Source organism: Melospiza georgiana, chromosome 3 (assembly GCF_028018845.1).
Source record: "Melospiza georgiana isolate bMelGeo1 chromosome 3, bMelGeo1.pri, whole genome shotgun sequence".
Taxonomy (NCBI): Eukaryota; Metazoa; Chordata; class Aves; order Passeriformes; family Passerellidae; genus Melospiza; species Melospiza georgiana.
The window spans coordinates 42,825,494-42,840,561 of NC_080432.1; the positions used below are offsets into that span (position 1 = coordinate 42,825,494).

Genomic DNA, 15,068 nt, shown 5'->3' on the forward strand with positions numbered 1-15,068 from the left:
TTGCTGATGTTACAGTATTTTGGACCAACCTTAATTGCTTACAGTACAATTTGTCCATATTAAAGTTATCCAAGTATTTTTCCAGAATACAAAAGTCAGGTAAATCCTTTTGGGTTCTTTTTGCATCTTCATTACGGGTCCAATAGCTAAAAATTGGGATAGATTATTTCAGTTGCCAGATTTCTGAGCTATAAAGAGCTGAATTTATTTATCCACTGAACATTGAGAGTTCTTTTTTCCCTGTCATTGTAGACACCAATGAATCAAGCCTCAAGCCGGTCTCACTGCATTTTCACGATTCACATCTCCAGCAAGGAGCCTGGATCTGCAACTATCCGGCGCTCCAAGTTGCATTTAGTAGATCTCGCTGGATCAGAACGTGTTGCAAAGAGTGGAATTGGAGGCCACTTGCTGACGGAAGCCAAATATATCAACCTGTCATTACATTATTTGGAGCAGGTATAATTGAAAAAGAGTAAAACATTTCTCCCTTTACTAAATTCCTGTTTAACAATGTGCAATGTTTTGGAAAACTTTATTGCAATATTTACTCAGTCTTAGGCTATTTATTGCAGGGTTTTTTTTTTTAACATTGAATTGATGTCTCTTCCTTTAAAATAAAATATTTTAATTTAGAGCAAACTTAACAATTAAGCAGTAGGATTATAATAGGTATACAGGGTAGTATTTCCAAAATAGTTTTTTTGTTTTCTTTGAAATACTAAAGATATTTACAAGATTTGAGCTATATTTCTCCTAAAAATGTTCTGCATAATCTTCGTCCCCTTCCACAGCTGGGATCAGGATGTATCACTGAAAAGAAAGTGTTTGGGCTTTATTTGGTTCAAGCATTGTAATATGGTAAATTATTGGGCTCTTCCCTCATGTGTCGTTGTTTTATTCCTCTACCAATTTAAATCTTTGATCTTTTTGTGACAGAAGATATCATTGGTAATGTATTTATGCATTGACTACCATAACTGGATTTACACCAATAGTACTCATGGATGTAGTATAATAATAAGTAAAGAAATAAAATTTTGTTATTGTTATTATTATTGTTGTTCTAGTTATTATTAATCTCCACAAAGCTTTGTCATTCAGCAGTTGTTACTAAAAATATTCACCCTCTTAATAAGGTGTACTAAAATCCCTATTCTTCTTTCACTGTTGCTTTTTGGTTTTCCTCTTTGGAAAAGGCAAATATTGAGCAAATAGATTGCTCCTAACCAACCTCATTAATTAAAAATTACTTCAGACGGCAGCAGTGAAAGGAAACTTTGGAGATAAAGATTTCTAGTAAAAAGGTTTGGTTAATTATGGCAATTATTATTATGATTAATATGTTTTACAATAATTATATAATTATTAAGTTAATTATTGAAATAATTATTTAAATACTATTTTTAAAAAATTAAGGTTTTAATATATATCTCTTTGACCTACGATGATGTTTTTATATGTGTGCATGTTTATGATGCTTACCAAGTTAGAGTAAGAAATCCTTGGCAATGAATGAAATCTCTTGTGTGAATGCTGCACTATTAAGCAATCACTGATGATTTACAAGCATCCATTTCAGATCCCACACCTGGAAGAGAAATTAATTTCTTCCTAAAACAAAAAATATTTAATATTGCTTACACAGTTACAGCATGCACTGTTCCTGTTGCTAGAAATTCATTATTTTGGGAATTCCAACGGACAATACAGTACTTTCTCCTAAGGCTTCTTTAAAAATTTTTATGTAGAAACACAGCAGGTCAGTGAGGCTGTCATTTAGGGGGACAATTAAGGAAAATACGGAGAAGAAAAAAGGCTTAATTCTAAAATTCAAATCTGTACTTTTTGAGTTACATTATAGTACATATGCTATTTAGTAAAATATGCAGTTGAGGAGATCATCATTAAACCTGAAAATTTTGTGAGTGTGTATATGTGAAAATTCTTTAAAATAATGATTAGGAAGTAAACAGTTCTACTTGCTGGGGAGAATATTTTTCAGTTTTGTGTTAAGTGTTTTTCTGCTACCAAGAACAAATCTCTTGGATTTCATTTAATTTATCGTCAGAGATATTTCATCTGTCAAAAGAAGAAGCTTAAGGTACAGCAGGTGGCAGTCAGTCATTTACTATTGCACTAGATTTTTTTCATGCCCCTCATTTGTTTAAATTTTACCTTGAAGAATAATGTCTGTATTTAAATTGTACTCAAGGGAAGTGATGAGTATCACTTCCTAAAATGAATGTCTTCAGAATAATAAATTATACTCAGGATCCCTTCTTATTTATTGTATGATTTTCATGTAGTTAGCAGGGAAAGATATTATTTTTTCATGCAAATTTTAATTCCTATTTTAGAGAAATACTGTTGGAAATAGGCATGTTGTATTCTGTCTGGGATTGTGTATTAATAGAAATGTTTTCTAATATTGAATAAAAGACCACCAAAGACAGTAAAAATGTCTTTTTTCCCCCAAATAATTGGGAATTTAACCATTCAATCCTGAACTTGCAGTGAATAACATATTAAAGTGCACAAATTCTTCAAAATTTTAATTTCTTATTAAAATTCTCAAGTCTTTATCTATCTACTGGTGGTCAAGTGTTGATTTATGCCATTTTGAAATACTTTTCATGGTAAAATAGTCATATTAAATGATTTTTATCAAGATGACAATAAGAACACAGTTCTGTGTTACCACGCTTGATCTACTTGTTAAATATCGGCAGCATGTTAAAAAAGTCTTCAAATAAATCCACTATACTTTTACTCCAAGCAGCCTCTACATCTAGAGAAAAATGAAGATAGTTCTTTGTAGCTGATCTGAAATGATAGCAGGAATTTGGAAGTACTTATTACTATATCTGGATAGGGTTTTTTGTCTGAGAGATGTAGTAGCGCATTCTGGAATTACAATTGTAGTGTAACTGTGCATATGTAGATATTCCCTTAAGACAGAAATATAGAAGATCCTGGACCAGATTTAGAGTTGCAAATTAAGTTGTACTGCCATGTGATTTGACACTATAATGGAATTATTTCCCCCCAAAAAAACCCAGGTTACTGTGTTCTCATTGCTTTAATGAATGTGTTTGTTAACCCTCTTTTAACACATGTTCCTTTTACAGAATGTTGAAAGATTTTTATCCATTAATGGATGGTTGCTGCCCAAATTTACCAAAGGGGTTTTTTTTATAGTTTGTGTGTTTGTTTGTTTGCTTGGGGTTTTTTGTTTTGTTTGTTGGTTGGGGTTTTTTTCTGCAAAGACCACAGTTTAAGCTTCTAAACTCTACCAGAAATGGGAAGTAGGATGGGAAACAAAGAGAAGATCTCTGAAGCAGGAATATGGCTTCAGAGCATGTGATACACTAAACAGCAAGATAGAGGTGTACCTGACAGCTGTTTCTGCAAGTGATGCACGCCAAAATGCCCATCTCTTGAGGATTCTCTGAGAACAGGATGGCATGAGATCCTGGTGCAAATCTGCTCCTTGCACGAAGGACGTGGATGGAAACAGGGACCCTTGGGCACATTTCAGATCATGTCATATTCACTTGCAAGTCTTGCACTTTCTGTTGCGCTAGCAGTGTTTCCACATGTGTCAGTGGAGTTATTTGTGAGTGACTGTACCTGCTCTCTTTCATATAGGATACAATTTTACAAAATGTGAGAAGAGTTCTGACAGCTACTAGGGCTTAAGGTGGTTTATCCGACCCACTCAAAATGAAGCTTTTTGCTTTAGTGACATTGTTAAGCATAAAATTGCAGCTATTAAAAAAAACCCTTTATATATCTAAAGGATAATAACACCTTCTTAAATGAGACAATTTTCTGATTTTTGCATTTGGTGCCTCTTAGAGAATCCAGGTTCAGCTTCTGTACAGGTGGTCTTTGTCACTTTGTCAAAGTATTCAGGAGTCTCCTCTTTCTGTTCCAGATTACTTGATTGGATTGTGAAGATCTATGTAGATGAAGTTTTACTAATGGGACTTTGAACTAAAATAATTTGTGTTATGAGACTGTCACATGACAGTGCAATGGGTTCTGCATCATGATAGCTGGTCACAGCTTTCCAGCATTATTGTGGGAGGATTCAGATTCTAACTGGGCTGCAGACTTCCTGCATGGACTTCAGAAAAAATGAACTTCCCTGTAACGATGTTCCCATTTTTAATGGAAATAACTTATCTTCTCTCTGGCTCTTTTCTCATCTTGTCTATTCCATTTATGGTCTCTGTGTGGCAGAGGCTGAGAATGTGCTTATTAATGTATGTGCTAGAGTACTATGAAATTTCTATGCAATATTATAAAGTAACAAAGTTTTAATGTGTTTCTATATAACAAGTTGTAATATGAGATTTGAAACCCTTGATCCAGGAAGGGGTTTCTAGATTCCTTTGCAAGACAGTAATTTTCTTATTATGCATTTGTGTTCCTCAGGGCTGCCAGTGTAAGACTTATAGCTTTAACTTTGTGAAGACCATTTAGAGAAACTAATGCCACAAAAAAGTCACTACTAAATTTTTAAAATAGCATTTTTTTAATGTAGTGTAAACAAAATATACACCGATATGTAACATTTATTAAAGAAAAACCAACTCCTAATCATTTAGGAGAGCTTGCGCAACTCATATAGCTGATGATTTTCAGTACAGTGCTTGGCCAGATAACAGTTCACATCTTTTATATCACAGGACATTATGGGGTAATCTAGCTTTTTATTTAAAAATTAGGTACCATAATGTAAACAGCTGAGGAGGGAAACTGAGAATGGTAGGTGTACAATTTCCTTTCTGGCCAAGGCATATATATTCTAAACCGAATCATTTCTTTCCAGCAGTACATTGTAATCATGCACCCTTTTATTTGTGCTTTGCTTTCCAAGACATTTTCTCAGAAATAAATATATTGGCCCATGTACAAAGTGCATGTTTTAAGAATGTGTAATTTTTAAAGCGTGCTTTAGCAAATATTGAGGAAGTTTTTACTTTAATACTATACATATTTTGTAGTTATGACAAAAAAAGTATGAGGAAGATTTTCATTGAGTTCCTGTGTCTTAGGAAAACCTGTGGGTTTGAGTTTATCATGTTCAGTTTCCATGTTGCTGAGAGACTGTAAGGCTAGGGCATGATAAAATTTAATGTATTTGGTCTTTCAGGTCCAGCTCCTACAAAGACATATAAACATACTGAATTTTAACTTGGAATTCTTTCAATAAAGCCAGTGGGTTTGCAGCTAACAGTGGAGTGCATAAGCATCCCAGTTTTGTTGTGTCAAAAGTTCTTGAGCAGATTGGATTTGTTCTTTATGTGTTTTATATGTTGGATATGTTCTTTATACGTCAAACATTAAGAGACATACAAGTTTAAGTATTTTATTTTTGCTATTGTTTCAGGTAATAATTGCCCTTGCAGAGAAAAACCGGTCCCACATTCCTTACCGAAACTCTATGATGACCTCCGTGCTAAGAGACAGCCTGGGAGGAAACTGCATGACTACCATGATAGCAATGCTTGCTATGGACAAAAGAAACATAGATGTATGTTATTTCTATCTTGAACAAAAATCTTGTCACTTCTCTCTAGATCCTACTCTTTTGATTTTTAGTATAGATTAAAATTCAAGTGTGTAAGCTTTTATTCTTATCTTTTTGAAAGGATATTTTAATTTTGTTTCTAGGAGATAATTTGGAATAGAAATAGATAATTAATGAAAAATGCTTTAGGATAGAAAAAAATCATTTAGAAAAATGTGCTTTTCTCCAAGTAATCTCAAGTCAAGGAGCAGTTGGGAAATGACTTGCACCTAGTGATGAGCTACACTTTTTTTTGAATTTACTGATTTCCTGGTGAATAAATTTTTGAGTTATGAAAGTACATTTCCACTTAAAACCTTGGCAGAACTTCTGTTAGACTTCTTTGGAGTCAATTTTATAGAATATGGTAGACAAATGGAGCATTCACTTGGAAAGAAAGGGAATTGGGAGGGTAGTTTGGGATTTATGGAAATGTTTCAAGTATTTTGTATCCTGTCACCGATTTCCTGAACTGGAATTATGTGTAGTGATGTTTTCTCTTTTTTGCAAATAGATCTGTATTGGTTTTTATCAAAAGTCTGTAGTTTTTATCAAAGGGCTCCAGACAGATGTAATGGGGCTACATCTGTCTGGAGATTGGTCAGCAATGATATTATTCAAGGATCTGTTCCAGGGACAGTTCTGTTCAATTCATTCATCAATGATCTGGATGCAGGAGTTGAATGGCCCACTAGCATGTTTGCCGATGATGCCAAACTGGGAGATGCTGTTGACTCTCTTGAGAGACAGAAGGCCTGGCAGATGGATCTAGATTATTGGAGCATAAGGCTGTGATTATTGGGATGAAATTTAACAAGTTCTGTGTTTATATTGGAGTAATGTCCAACACAAACATAGTTTGAGAGACCAGTGGATGGAAAGTAGCCTTGCAGAAATGGATCCAGGGGTGCTGGTCAGAGGAGCAGTGAGCCCTGGCACTTAAGAGGGCACCACATCCTGAGATACATGAAACACAGCACAGCCAGCAGCTCTAAAAAGGTGATTATCCTGCTGTCTGCTGTTCTCACCTTGAGCACTGTGTGCAGTTCTGAGCCCCACAGGTTAAGAAAGATGTGAAGGTCCTTGAGTGCAGCCAGAGGAGGGCAACAAAGCTGGCTAAAGTCTGGAAAAAATTACCTGTGAGGAGCAGCTGAGGAATTTGGGCTTGTCTAGTTTGGAGCAAAGAAAGCTGAGGGTGGCCTCATTCCTCTCTGCATCTCCCTGAGGAAGGAAAGTGGAGAGGGAGGTGTTGAGCTCTTCTCCCTGGTGTCCAGGGATGGATTGTGTGAGTATGGTTCAAAGATATGCCAGGGGAGGTTCTGGCTGGACATTAGGAAGCATTTCTTTGAGAGAATTGTTAAACACTGGACCAGGCTGGAGAGGTGGTTGGTGTCCCAAGCCTGTCAGCATTTAAGAGGTGTTTGGACAATCCCTTAACAATGTGCTTTAACTTGGTCAGGCAGTTGGATAAGCTGATCATTGTAGGTCCCTTCTAACTGAAGTCTATTTTATTCTAGAACATGTAGCTATGTGAGTACATAGAACACTGCTCAAAGCCATTTATAATCAGTTTATTTCCTGATTTTCCTAACATAAAAGCATTCTAATATGACTAAACAAGAAAAGAAAAACTATTTAGTCTGTTTTCTGAAATACAGTGGAAAATATTATACTCAAACCGTACTTCATTTAGTTATAGACCTTTCCTTTAGAAAAGTGGACTTTGCTGTTAAATTAAGACATATTGCTCAGACTTGCTAATGTAGTTATGCAAACATATTGTCTGATTACAGAGAAAGTTGGGGAAGTTTGCTAATTTTATTTTAAGCTCTGTGAGATCAGAAGCCTTTCATATATGAATTCATCAGGTGTGTCTCTCATTGTGTTCTAGATTTCTATTTTGGAAATATTTAGATCAAGCAATTATTTAGATCAAGCAATTATCAAGAACGAGCTATTAAACTTTTCATGTTCTTGCTTTAATATATACTATTTACATCACAGATCTTATTCTTTGGTCCTCCCAAAAATAAAATAAAATGAAACAAAAACCTCAAAAAACAAAACAAAACCCAACAACAAACCAAACAAAAATGTAACAAACAAACCCCAACAAAACAACAAAATCCCTTCCTTGATCCCCAAAATCTGGAATGTCCAAATAATAAAGGAAGATGATAAGCTAATATGTCCAAATAATATAAAAAGATTATAAGTTGCTAATCATCAGAAAATGTCAGAATTAGAATAGGTGCATGAGTCATTATCTATAGCTATGTTAGGGCCGCATGTTGGTTATTTTTTTCATTGGGTGTTCATTTCACTCACAAACAATGCAAAAGATAGAACTATCTGCAGTATGAATTGAAGTTGTATAATAAAAGCCACTTTCTGAAGGACCTAGTGTTGCTTCTTGTAATGAAAGTAATGAAGCAGAAAATTCAGAGTAAGAAAGGGTACTCATATGAAGAGGACAAATAGATTATTATCCTATAGAAGTGGATTATATTCCTACTTCTACCAATGAGTTTACTGAATTTCTTAAGTCACTACCTTAAATGTTTTTGGAGTGCTTGGATGAAGATGTTGATTCTGATTTGTAGATACATTATTCAATATAACTGTAGCTGAAGCTGAATGGAAGCTATTTTGAGTAGCAGATCATAAAATTACAACGATTGAGTATAATTTTTTGATACTTTTGACTTCAGTTTCCATTCTGTTAAGTATAATCATTCCACACACTTGCAGAAAACTTTAATTGATTAATCCTTGTAAAGCCCTGAGGTATTGTGATGATAAGCATGCTACCGAAATGATTAGGAAATTAGATGTCTGCCTTGATTGCCATTTTGATTGCATGGAATAAACAAATTGTAAGCTAGCATATTGAACATTGAGAACTGAATTGATTACCTACTCATTAATTTAACATGTGCTGCACACTAAATGGGGCAAAGAGATCTAATGGAAATGTATGTATGTATGTGTACTGTACATATAACTGTACTTACTCTACATATAGGATTTAATTAAAATCACATTGGCTGATCATCATTGCAAAGGAACAGCACAGACAGATATAGAGTCCAACTAATACAGTCTGCAACTCTATTAATTGTAAGGCCTTCCTTTCTCTGTGTGTATCCTGTGTCTTTAGCAAGAATCATCTTTCCTCGTGTAACACTTATTCAATGTTCCAAACCGAAACCTCCAAGCACTTAAACGGACAGAAGTTGTGTAGAAAAAGGTGTATGAACATAACATTTAAACTGGTGTTTCCCTATACCGGAAGACTGAAAACTGCAGAATTACTTCTGTTCTGAAAATCGATTCTGCTACAGTAGTGAATTAATTTAGGGGCTAACAAATTCTCTTTTAAATGCAGGCTGCCACATCCCATAAGGGTTTATCATCCTCAAGGATCATTTAAATTTCTAAGATTTATTTTTAAGATTTAATTCTGTGTTTTATTACTTGACTGAACTTTGATGCAGGTGCTAAGGTTTTTTTCATTAAATATGTACATCTTATAACAGGGTCTGGCATTTAAGTATCAGCTGATCTAGAATGCGAGAACAGTAGTTATCAGCATCTTTGATTTCTCTCTGTGTGCTAGATGGGAGTACACAATGGCTGTCACAGAGTTACCCCAACCAACTCAGTCTGGTATCTTTTTTTTTTCTGCCTTTCAGTCCTGTGGATCCCTGTCTTAGCTCATCTGACAAGTTTTTATCTGGTACCATAGTTCCCTTGTATGCCTCCCAGTTCCAAGTCTCCTAGCTTGTTTCTCAGTTGTCCTGGATTTCCTCTATTCTTCCCTCCATTTTTTTCCCCACCTTCTTTTACCTTAATTGCCTAGTCCCTTTTTCACCAAAAAACCAACCAACAAAGCAAAACCAAAATGACAACAACAAAAACATAACTTTTATTACTTTTCTCTTTTTCTCATCATTCAAAGGTTATTGCCTTCTGTGTAGCATGGCTTTGTTATCCTATAGTTCCAGCTGGGGACTTACCTGAAACACAGTTGCTCAGGGGATAAACTGTATCAGTAAAATATGTCCTATGATTTAACAGTTTTATGTGCTCCTGTCATTAATATGCTAACCTAATTTCCCTTCGGTATTGTGATTTTGGAATAGAAAATGGTAGAATATTTCTGTAACATACTCAAAAAATGGAAATGTAGTTTAATGGCTTCGTTAGCAGTCTGGCTACTTACCTGGTGCAAAGGTAATTGGAATTCTCTCTTCTCTCTCATTTTTTAAAATTTTTCTTCCAGGAATCTATATCAACCTGCAGATTTGCACAGCGAGTTGCTCTTATTAAGAATGAAGCAGTTCTTAATGAAGAAATTGACCCCAGATTGGTGAGAACTGTCTGGGCACAGAGGGAAGGAGATTGCCTGGCTTAAGTTTTGTTAATCAATAGCATACAAATTGATGTTGGGGATTTTATACTGAAAAGTGCCATTAAATTGTTTTCAGATGCAAGCTCCAACTTTTTTTCTTTAAAATAACTGCCACTTTAACTTTTTTTCTTTTGGACACAATTATAATTAAGTGAATCTTTATCAAATCTATAATTAAGTGGATCTTTATCAAATCAAAGGCTTTCTCAACTCTTAAAGCATCCGAGGAGAAATGGTCACTTTCATTATCATCTTAGTGTTGTTTCTTTAGTATGATAATTCCTAAATCATAGTCACAGACCATTGGATGGTTCTAAAACTCTAAGAACATACCAAGATTGCTAATCATTTGATGAAGGCACACAATTTCACTGAAACAATTTGTGTATTAAAAAGCTGAGAAATATACCAAGTCCTTCATTGAAATTGATTCAAGGAACATTTTAGATAGGAACAAAGAACTTTGTGAAGTTACCATTAAGAAAAAAAGTGGGAAACAAGCAAAGGAGACAGAAATGGCTAATTATGTAGCTAATGATTTTATTCATTGTTACTTGATGGTAACTAACATATTTCAGTTATTGTTAATAATTGTACTTTTATTTTTTCTTGTCTCTTCTTCTTGACTTTCAAAGGGAATAGAAGATCCTTGTCAAGTTTTCAGCTGGTTTCCTTTGTCATTATTATTATTTATTTTATTTTTCCTTGCAATTTCTAATAGCAATAGTATCACAGAGTTAAAAAAAAAAAGGCAAAAAAAACCCCCAATAAGCATTGCACAACTTCTTAATTTCTATCTGTCTGTTTTCTTTTCTTTTATACATAGACTTTCTAGTAGCAAATCATGCAAAGCATTTCTTCCATGGCCACAGAAAGCTTTGATTGAGGTAAAGCATATGCAGGCTCCTGAACATTTACTACATCCTGTGGAGCTATACTCCACAAGTTTGGTATGTCTTGCTCTGCAGGATCATTTAGCAAGTAAAGCAAAAGTGGACACATGAGAGTTACAAAACCATCCCCTCTTGTGGAAAAAGCAGGGGAACACAAGTACCTTGAATTTATATGGCCCTGTGCTCATTGTGGAATTTGTTGCCCATCTTAAGTGTATTCCCAGGGGGCAACTCTATTATTCAAAGTGCTGGACTTAGGATCTTTTTCATAAAAATTAAATTTTATTGTAATAAGATAACATTAATTTTATGAAAAATCAAAACACAATTTATTGTCAGTATCTATCATCTGTGATATATGCATGCTTTATAAAAGGTGTTCACAATACGTCTTGGTGGATCTGAGTTAAGTCAGATTATTGCGTAAACTTTATTCTTCATAATGGAGAATTCCTGACTTTTTATCTTAATGAGAAAATGAATTTGTACCTCTTATACTTTTAAGTGACTCATCTTTGAACCTCTCACTCATGGCTAAAGGACATAATTTAAACTGAAAATTGAGGTCTTGAATTAAACCTCATCTCTTCTGGTGTTCATGTAAAAATAGAAATGAAGTTATTTGCCTTCTGTAGATTTTTGTTTGTCTTAATAAGACTTGAAAATGAATCTTCTATCCATATCCTGAAATTGGGATTTCTGTTGTTGTGAGATTGAAGTTAATCATCCTACTAAATTTGAACATTGAACAGAGATCTTACTGTGATTCAGCTGTTTTAATTTTCTTGACTCACCAGCTGGCACAAACTATATCAGAGTGTGGCGCCAAAATGGGGCAACGTAAAATTAGGGTAAAATGTTTGACCTGCAACATTCTCTAAGTGTTCTTGCAGCTTCTCTAATTAACAATCATAATTTTAATAGGCTATTAAATAAAATATTTTAGACTTTCAAACTTTATTCTAAAAACAACCCTATACACTGTAGGTTTAGAGTTAAAAGAAGTAATCATATGCACATTTAAAATAATTGAGTTTTCAAAGTAAAATCTTAGGAAGTTATGATTTAACCATTAAAAGAAATAGAAATGTTTGAAGGAGTTTTAACATCCAGCAAAAATATGTGTCATTGATTTCAACAATCTCATTACTGGAAAGTGCATGCAATCAAAATGATTAATTTTCCTTAAAAACATTCTTCTCTTGGAAAGTTATTTTGCACATGGAATCAGTGTATGCAAATCCATCTAAAAATACCACTGGCCTACTGATACATTTGAGCCATATAAAGAGAGACTTCATTAAATAATCAACCATTAAGTGTCCAAGAATGCGCTCATTCGTGTCTTAGACTTAGGTATATGCACATTGCTCTGCTTTGTAGAATTTGGCTTTGAGAGTTTAATGATTAGTAAAATTTGGTTTTATACAGGCATTTATTCCCAAAGTACAGATTCTGACAATGACTTCCTAGAGTTTAAAAATCTAAAGTTTTCCATGTAATGTTATTACTATTCATTAATACCATTTAATTTCAGTGTTGCTTCCTGCCATCAGTTTGTTGTTAGCAACTGATGCATCCTACAAGTATAGCATGCAATAATTTTAATAATATCAAAATGTCACATGAAAAAGAAAAAAAGGTAAGATTAAAATTATGATATTGCTTGGAAATTTCTGTTTCTATAAGAGAAAGAAAAAAAATTGCTTTTGTTGTATAGTTGTCCTTACTCTAACAAAGGTGTCAGTTCTTAAATGTGTTTTCATTATTAAGAGGCAAAACAAATGAGTCAGAAAAACTCTTTTTATTCCTATGTCAAATAATATTTCTCTTTTGCAAAATATCTTCTAAGCTCTTTCTGTACAGCCAAGTCTTCTAACACAAGAATTTACTGAATTTGGAAGACTTTTCTTGGGTTTTTAAATGGAAAAAAAGGAAAAAAATGCTTGGTGTATTTAAAGTATTTTGACAGTTTTTAGAAAAGACATCTTGTTTAAAAAAAGAGAAAACTAAAGTGTATTTACCTAAACTAGACCTTCTACTGAAAAAATCATAAACAAGCTATTAATTTGTTGGTGATGCTTGGTTTATGTCTTGCTGTTTGTAGATGATTATCCAGCTGAAAAAGGAGATCCAGGATTTGAAGGATGAGTTGGCACTGGTGACTGGCAAGCAAAGAACATCAGAGCTTTCCCAAGAAGAGCTACTTCAGTAATGTCTTACATTGTTTTCATTTTCTTCTTTTATTATTATACTTTTCATCCGTTTCTTTATTGGCATAAATATTTAAATTAATCTCTGAGTTTTAAGCTTCCTTGAGTGAATAATAAAGTGGAGTTAGGTGCCAGTTTAGAATGGCAGATTTCCATGAAAAGCTCTGTGAGGCTGCTGGCTCATGTTTTTGCAGCCTCAGCATTGAGGAAGTGAAGTAAAGTAAACGCAAAGGATGGGAATGCCTGTCAAATGCCAGGCAAAAAGAAGTGTTGTATAATAGGGGAGAATGAAAAACAGTCTCTCTCAAAACTGGATATGCAATCTGAGTAGATTCCAAAAAGTATTCTTGTGCTAAGATGTATCCTGTTGCGGCATTAGTTTGATATAAACCAAAAGAAATCTCACATTTCGGATCCACGATTAGTCTGTGTCTTGAAAGCCAAATATTCTTTTTTTTTAAATGGAACATTCGGTTGAAATATACTATTAATTCATGTAAATATTGTAACATTCTGTAGCTTTTGGTAACAGATCAGTACAGCATATAGAAACTTTCTAAATATGATGTGTTTACTCAGGTCTAAATGTTCACATTGACTGAATTCAATTTCTAGGCTTGAAAAATTGATTCTGTAGTATGGACCTATTTAATTACTGTACCTCAAGTCTATAAAGAAAGAACTACCTAATTTTGTTTGATTAGGATGTTAACAGTAACCAAATTGAAGCTGTAGGAATATTTAGTCTTTAATTTCTCAAGGGACTGCTCCAGAAGACAACTGCCAGTGCTCACAATTTCCCCCGACACATAGGAGAGTCTGGAGACATGAGGACAAGCTGCTACCTTGAACCTTGAATTTCTCATTTAGATTGTTCTCATTATTGATCCTTTACATCAGCAGTTATCATTAATTATAATTAAAAAAAATAGTTATATATTAAAACAAAAATTAGTTATCTCCTACCCAGAAATGTCCCTGCAGTTCCTATGGAGTTAATATATATTTATCATCTGCCCAAACATGAGTGTCAAATGCACAAATAACATTGCAGAGTAGCATGAGATGTGACCAAGACTAGCCATAGAAAGAAAAGCACCTTTCTTTTTCATTATATGCAGAATTAAATGCCCTTATTGGTTATCTTCTTTTTACCCTGGCAGAGGGGTAAAAATACACCTTTTTAATCTTCAAAAGATGACAGACTTTCAGTGATTTTATTCAGACATACTTAAATAATTTATATGTTAGTTTAAATAAGTGCTTTCATAGCATAATTGTAAAAATCTGTCACATTAATTTTCCACTGTTTGCTGATTACTTTGTGTAGAGAAACTGGGGTTTTGAAAATCGTATGAGTTTTCTATTACCACAGTCACAAATCTTATTTGCTAAGATTTTTTATCTTTTTGCCATGGAAATGGCAGTCTTATAAACAGGAATAGGTTATAAATAGTAATGGATTAATGATTTATCAAATTTTTCATTATGATTATGCAAAAGAAAAGTAGGAATGTACCATCTGCATAAAATTGCACTGTAGCATACCTCTGGGAGGCCTGATTTCAGAATTGTGACTAAAAAGCATATTAGTTTTATGTTTTTCCTTTTTATCTATGTAGCACAATATATAGTGCATTACGCTATCAGAAAAGGTTTCTTCTAGGCTCACAACAAGGAATTTTGCATCCCATTACTCCAGAAAGAAGCAGGGTGGAGACTTTTATGAGTTTCTACCTGTATTAAATCGCGCAATGAGAAATAACTTTCAAGGACCTCAGCTACGCTAGGTCAATGCAAAATTTTAAGGTTTCTAAATTTATCATTTCTTTGTATTTACTTAGGGTCATGTAGCACATGTATTCATTGTTTCAAAATTAAGTTCTTTCTTGGAACAAATGCTGTGGAATTAAAATATAGAGCAGCAGTTAAGTACGGCTGACTGGGATATAATAATTTGCCTGAGG

General features: G+C 33.9%; 1 protein-coding gene across 1 annotated transcript in view; it reads left to right on the plus strand.

The window, feature by feature from the left end:
- Window positions 1–15,068, plus strand: part of KIF6 (kinesin family member 6) — a 152,527-nt gene that overhangs the window by 32,793 nt on the left and 104,666 nt on the right. Inside the window, exons 7-10 of the mRNA XM_058020745.1 lie at window positions 253–459; window positions 5,402–5,545; window positions 9,867–9,953; window positions 12,996–13,099. Coding sequence (XP_057876728.1) covers window positions 253–459; window positions 5,402–5,545; window positions 9,867–9,953; window positions 12,996–13,099 — 542 coding nt within the window. The remainder of the gene's footprint in view (window positions 1–252; window positions 460–5,401; window positions 5,546–9,866; window positions 9,954–12,995; window positions 13,100–15,068) is intronic.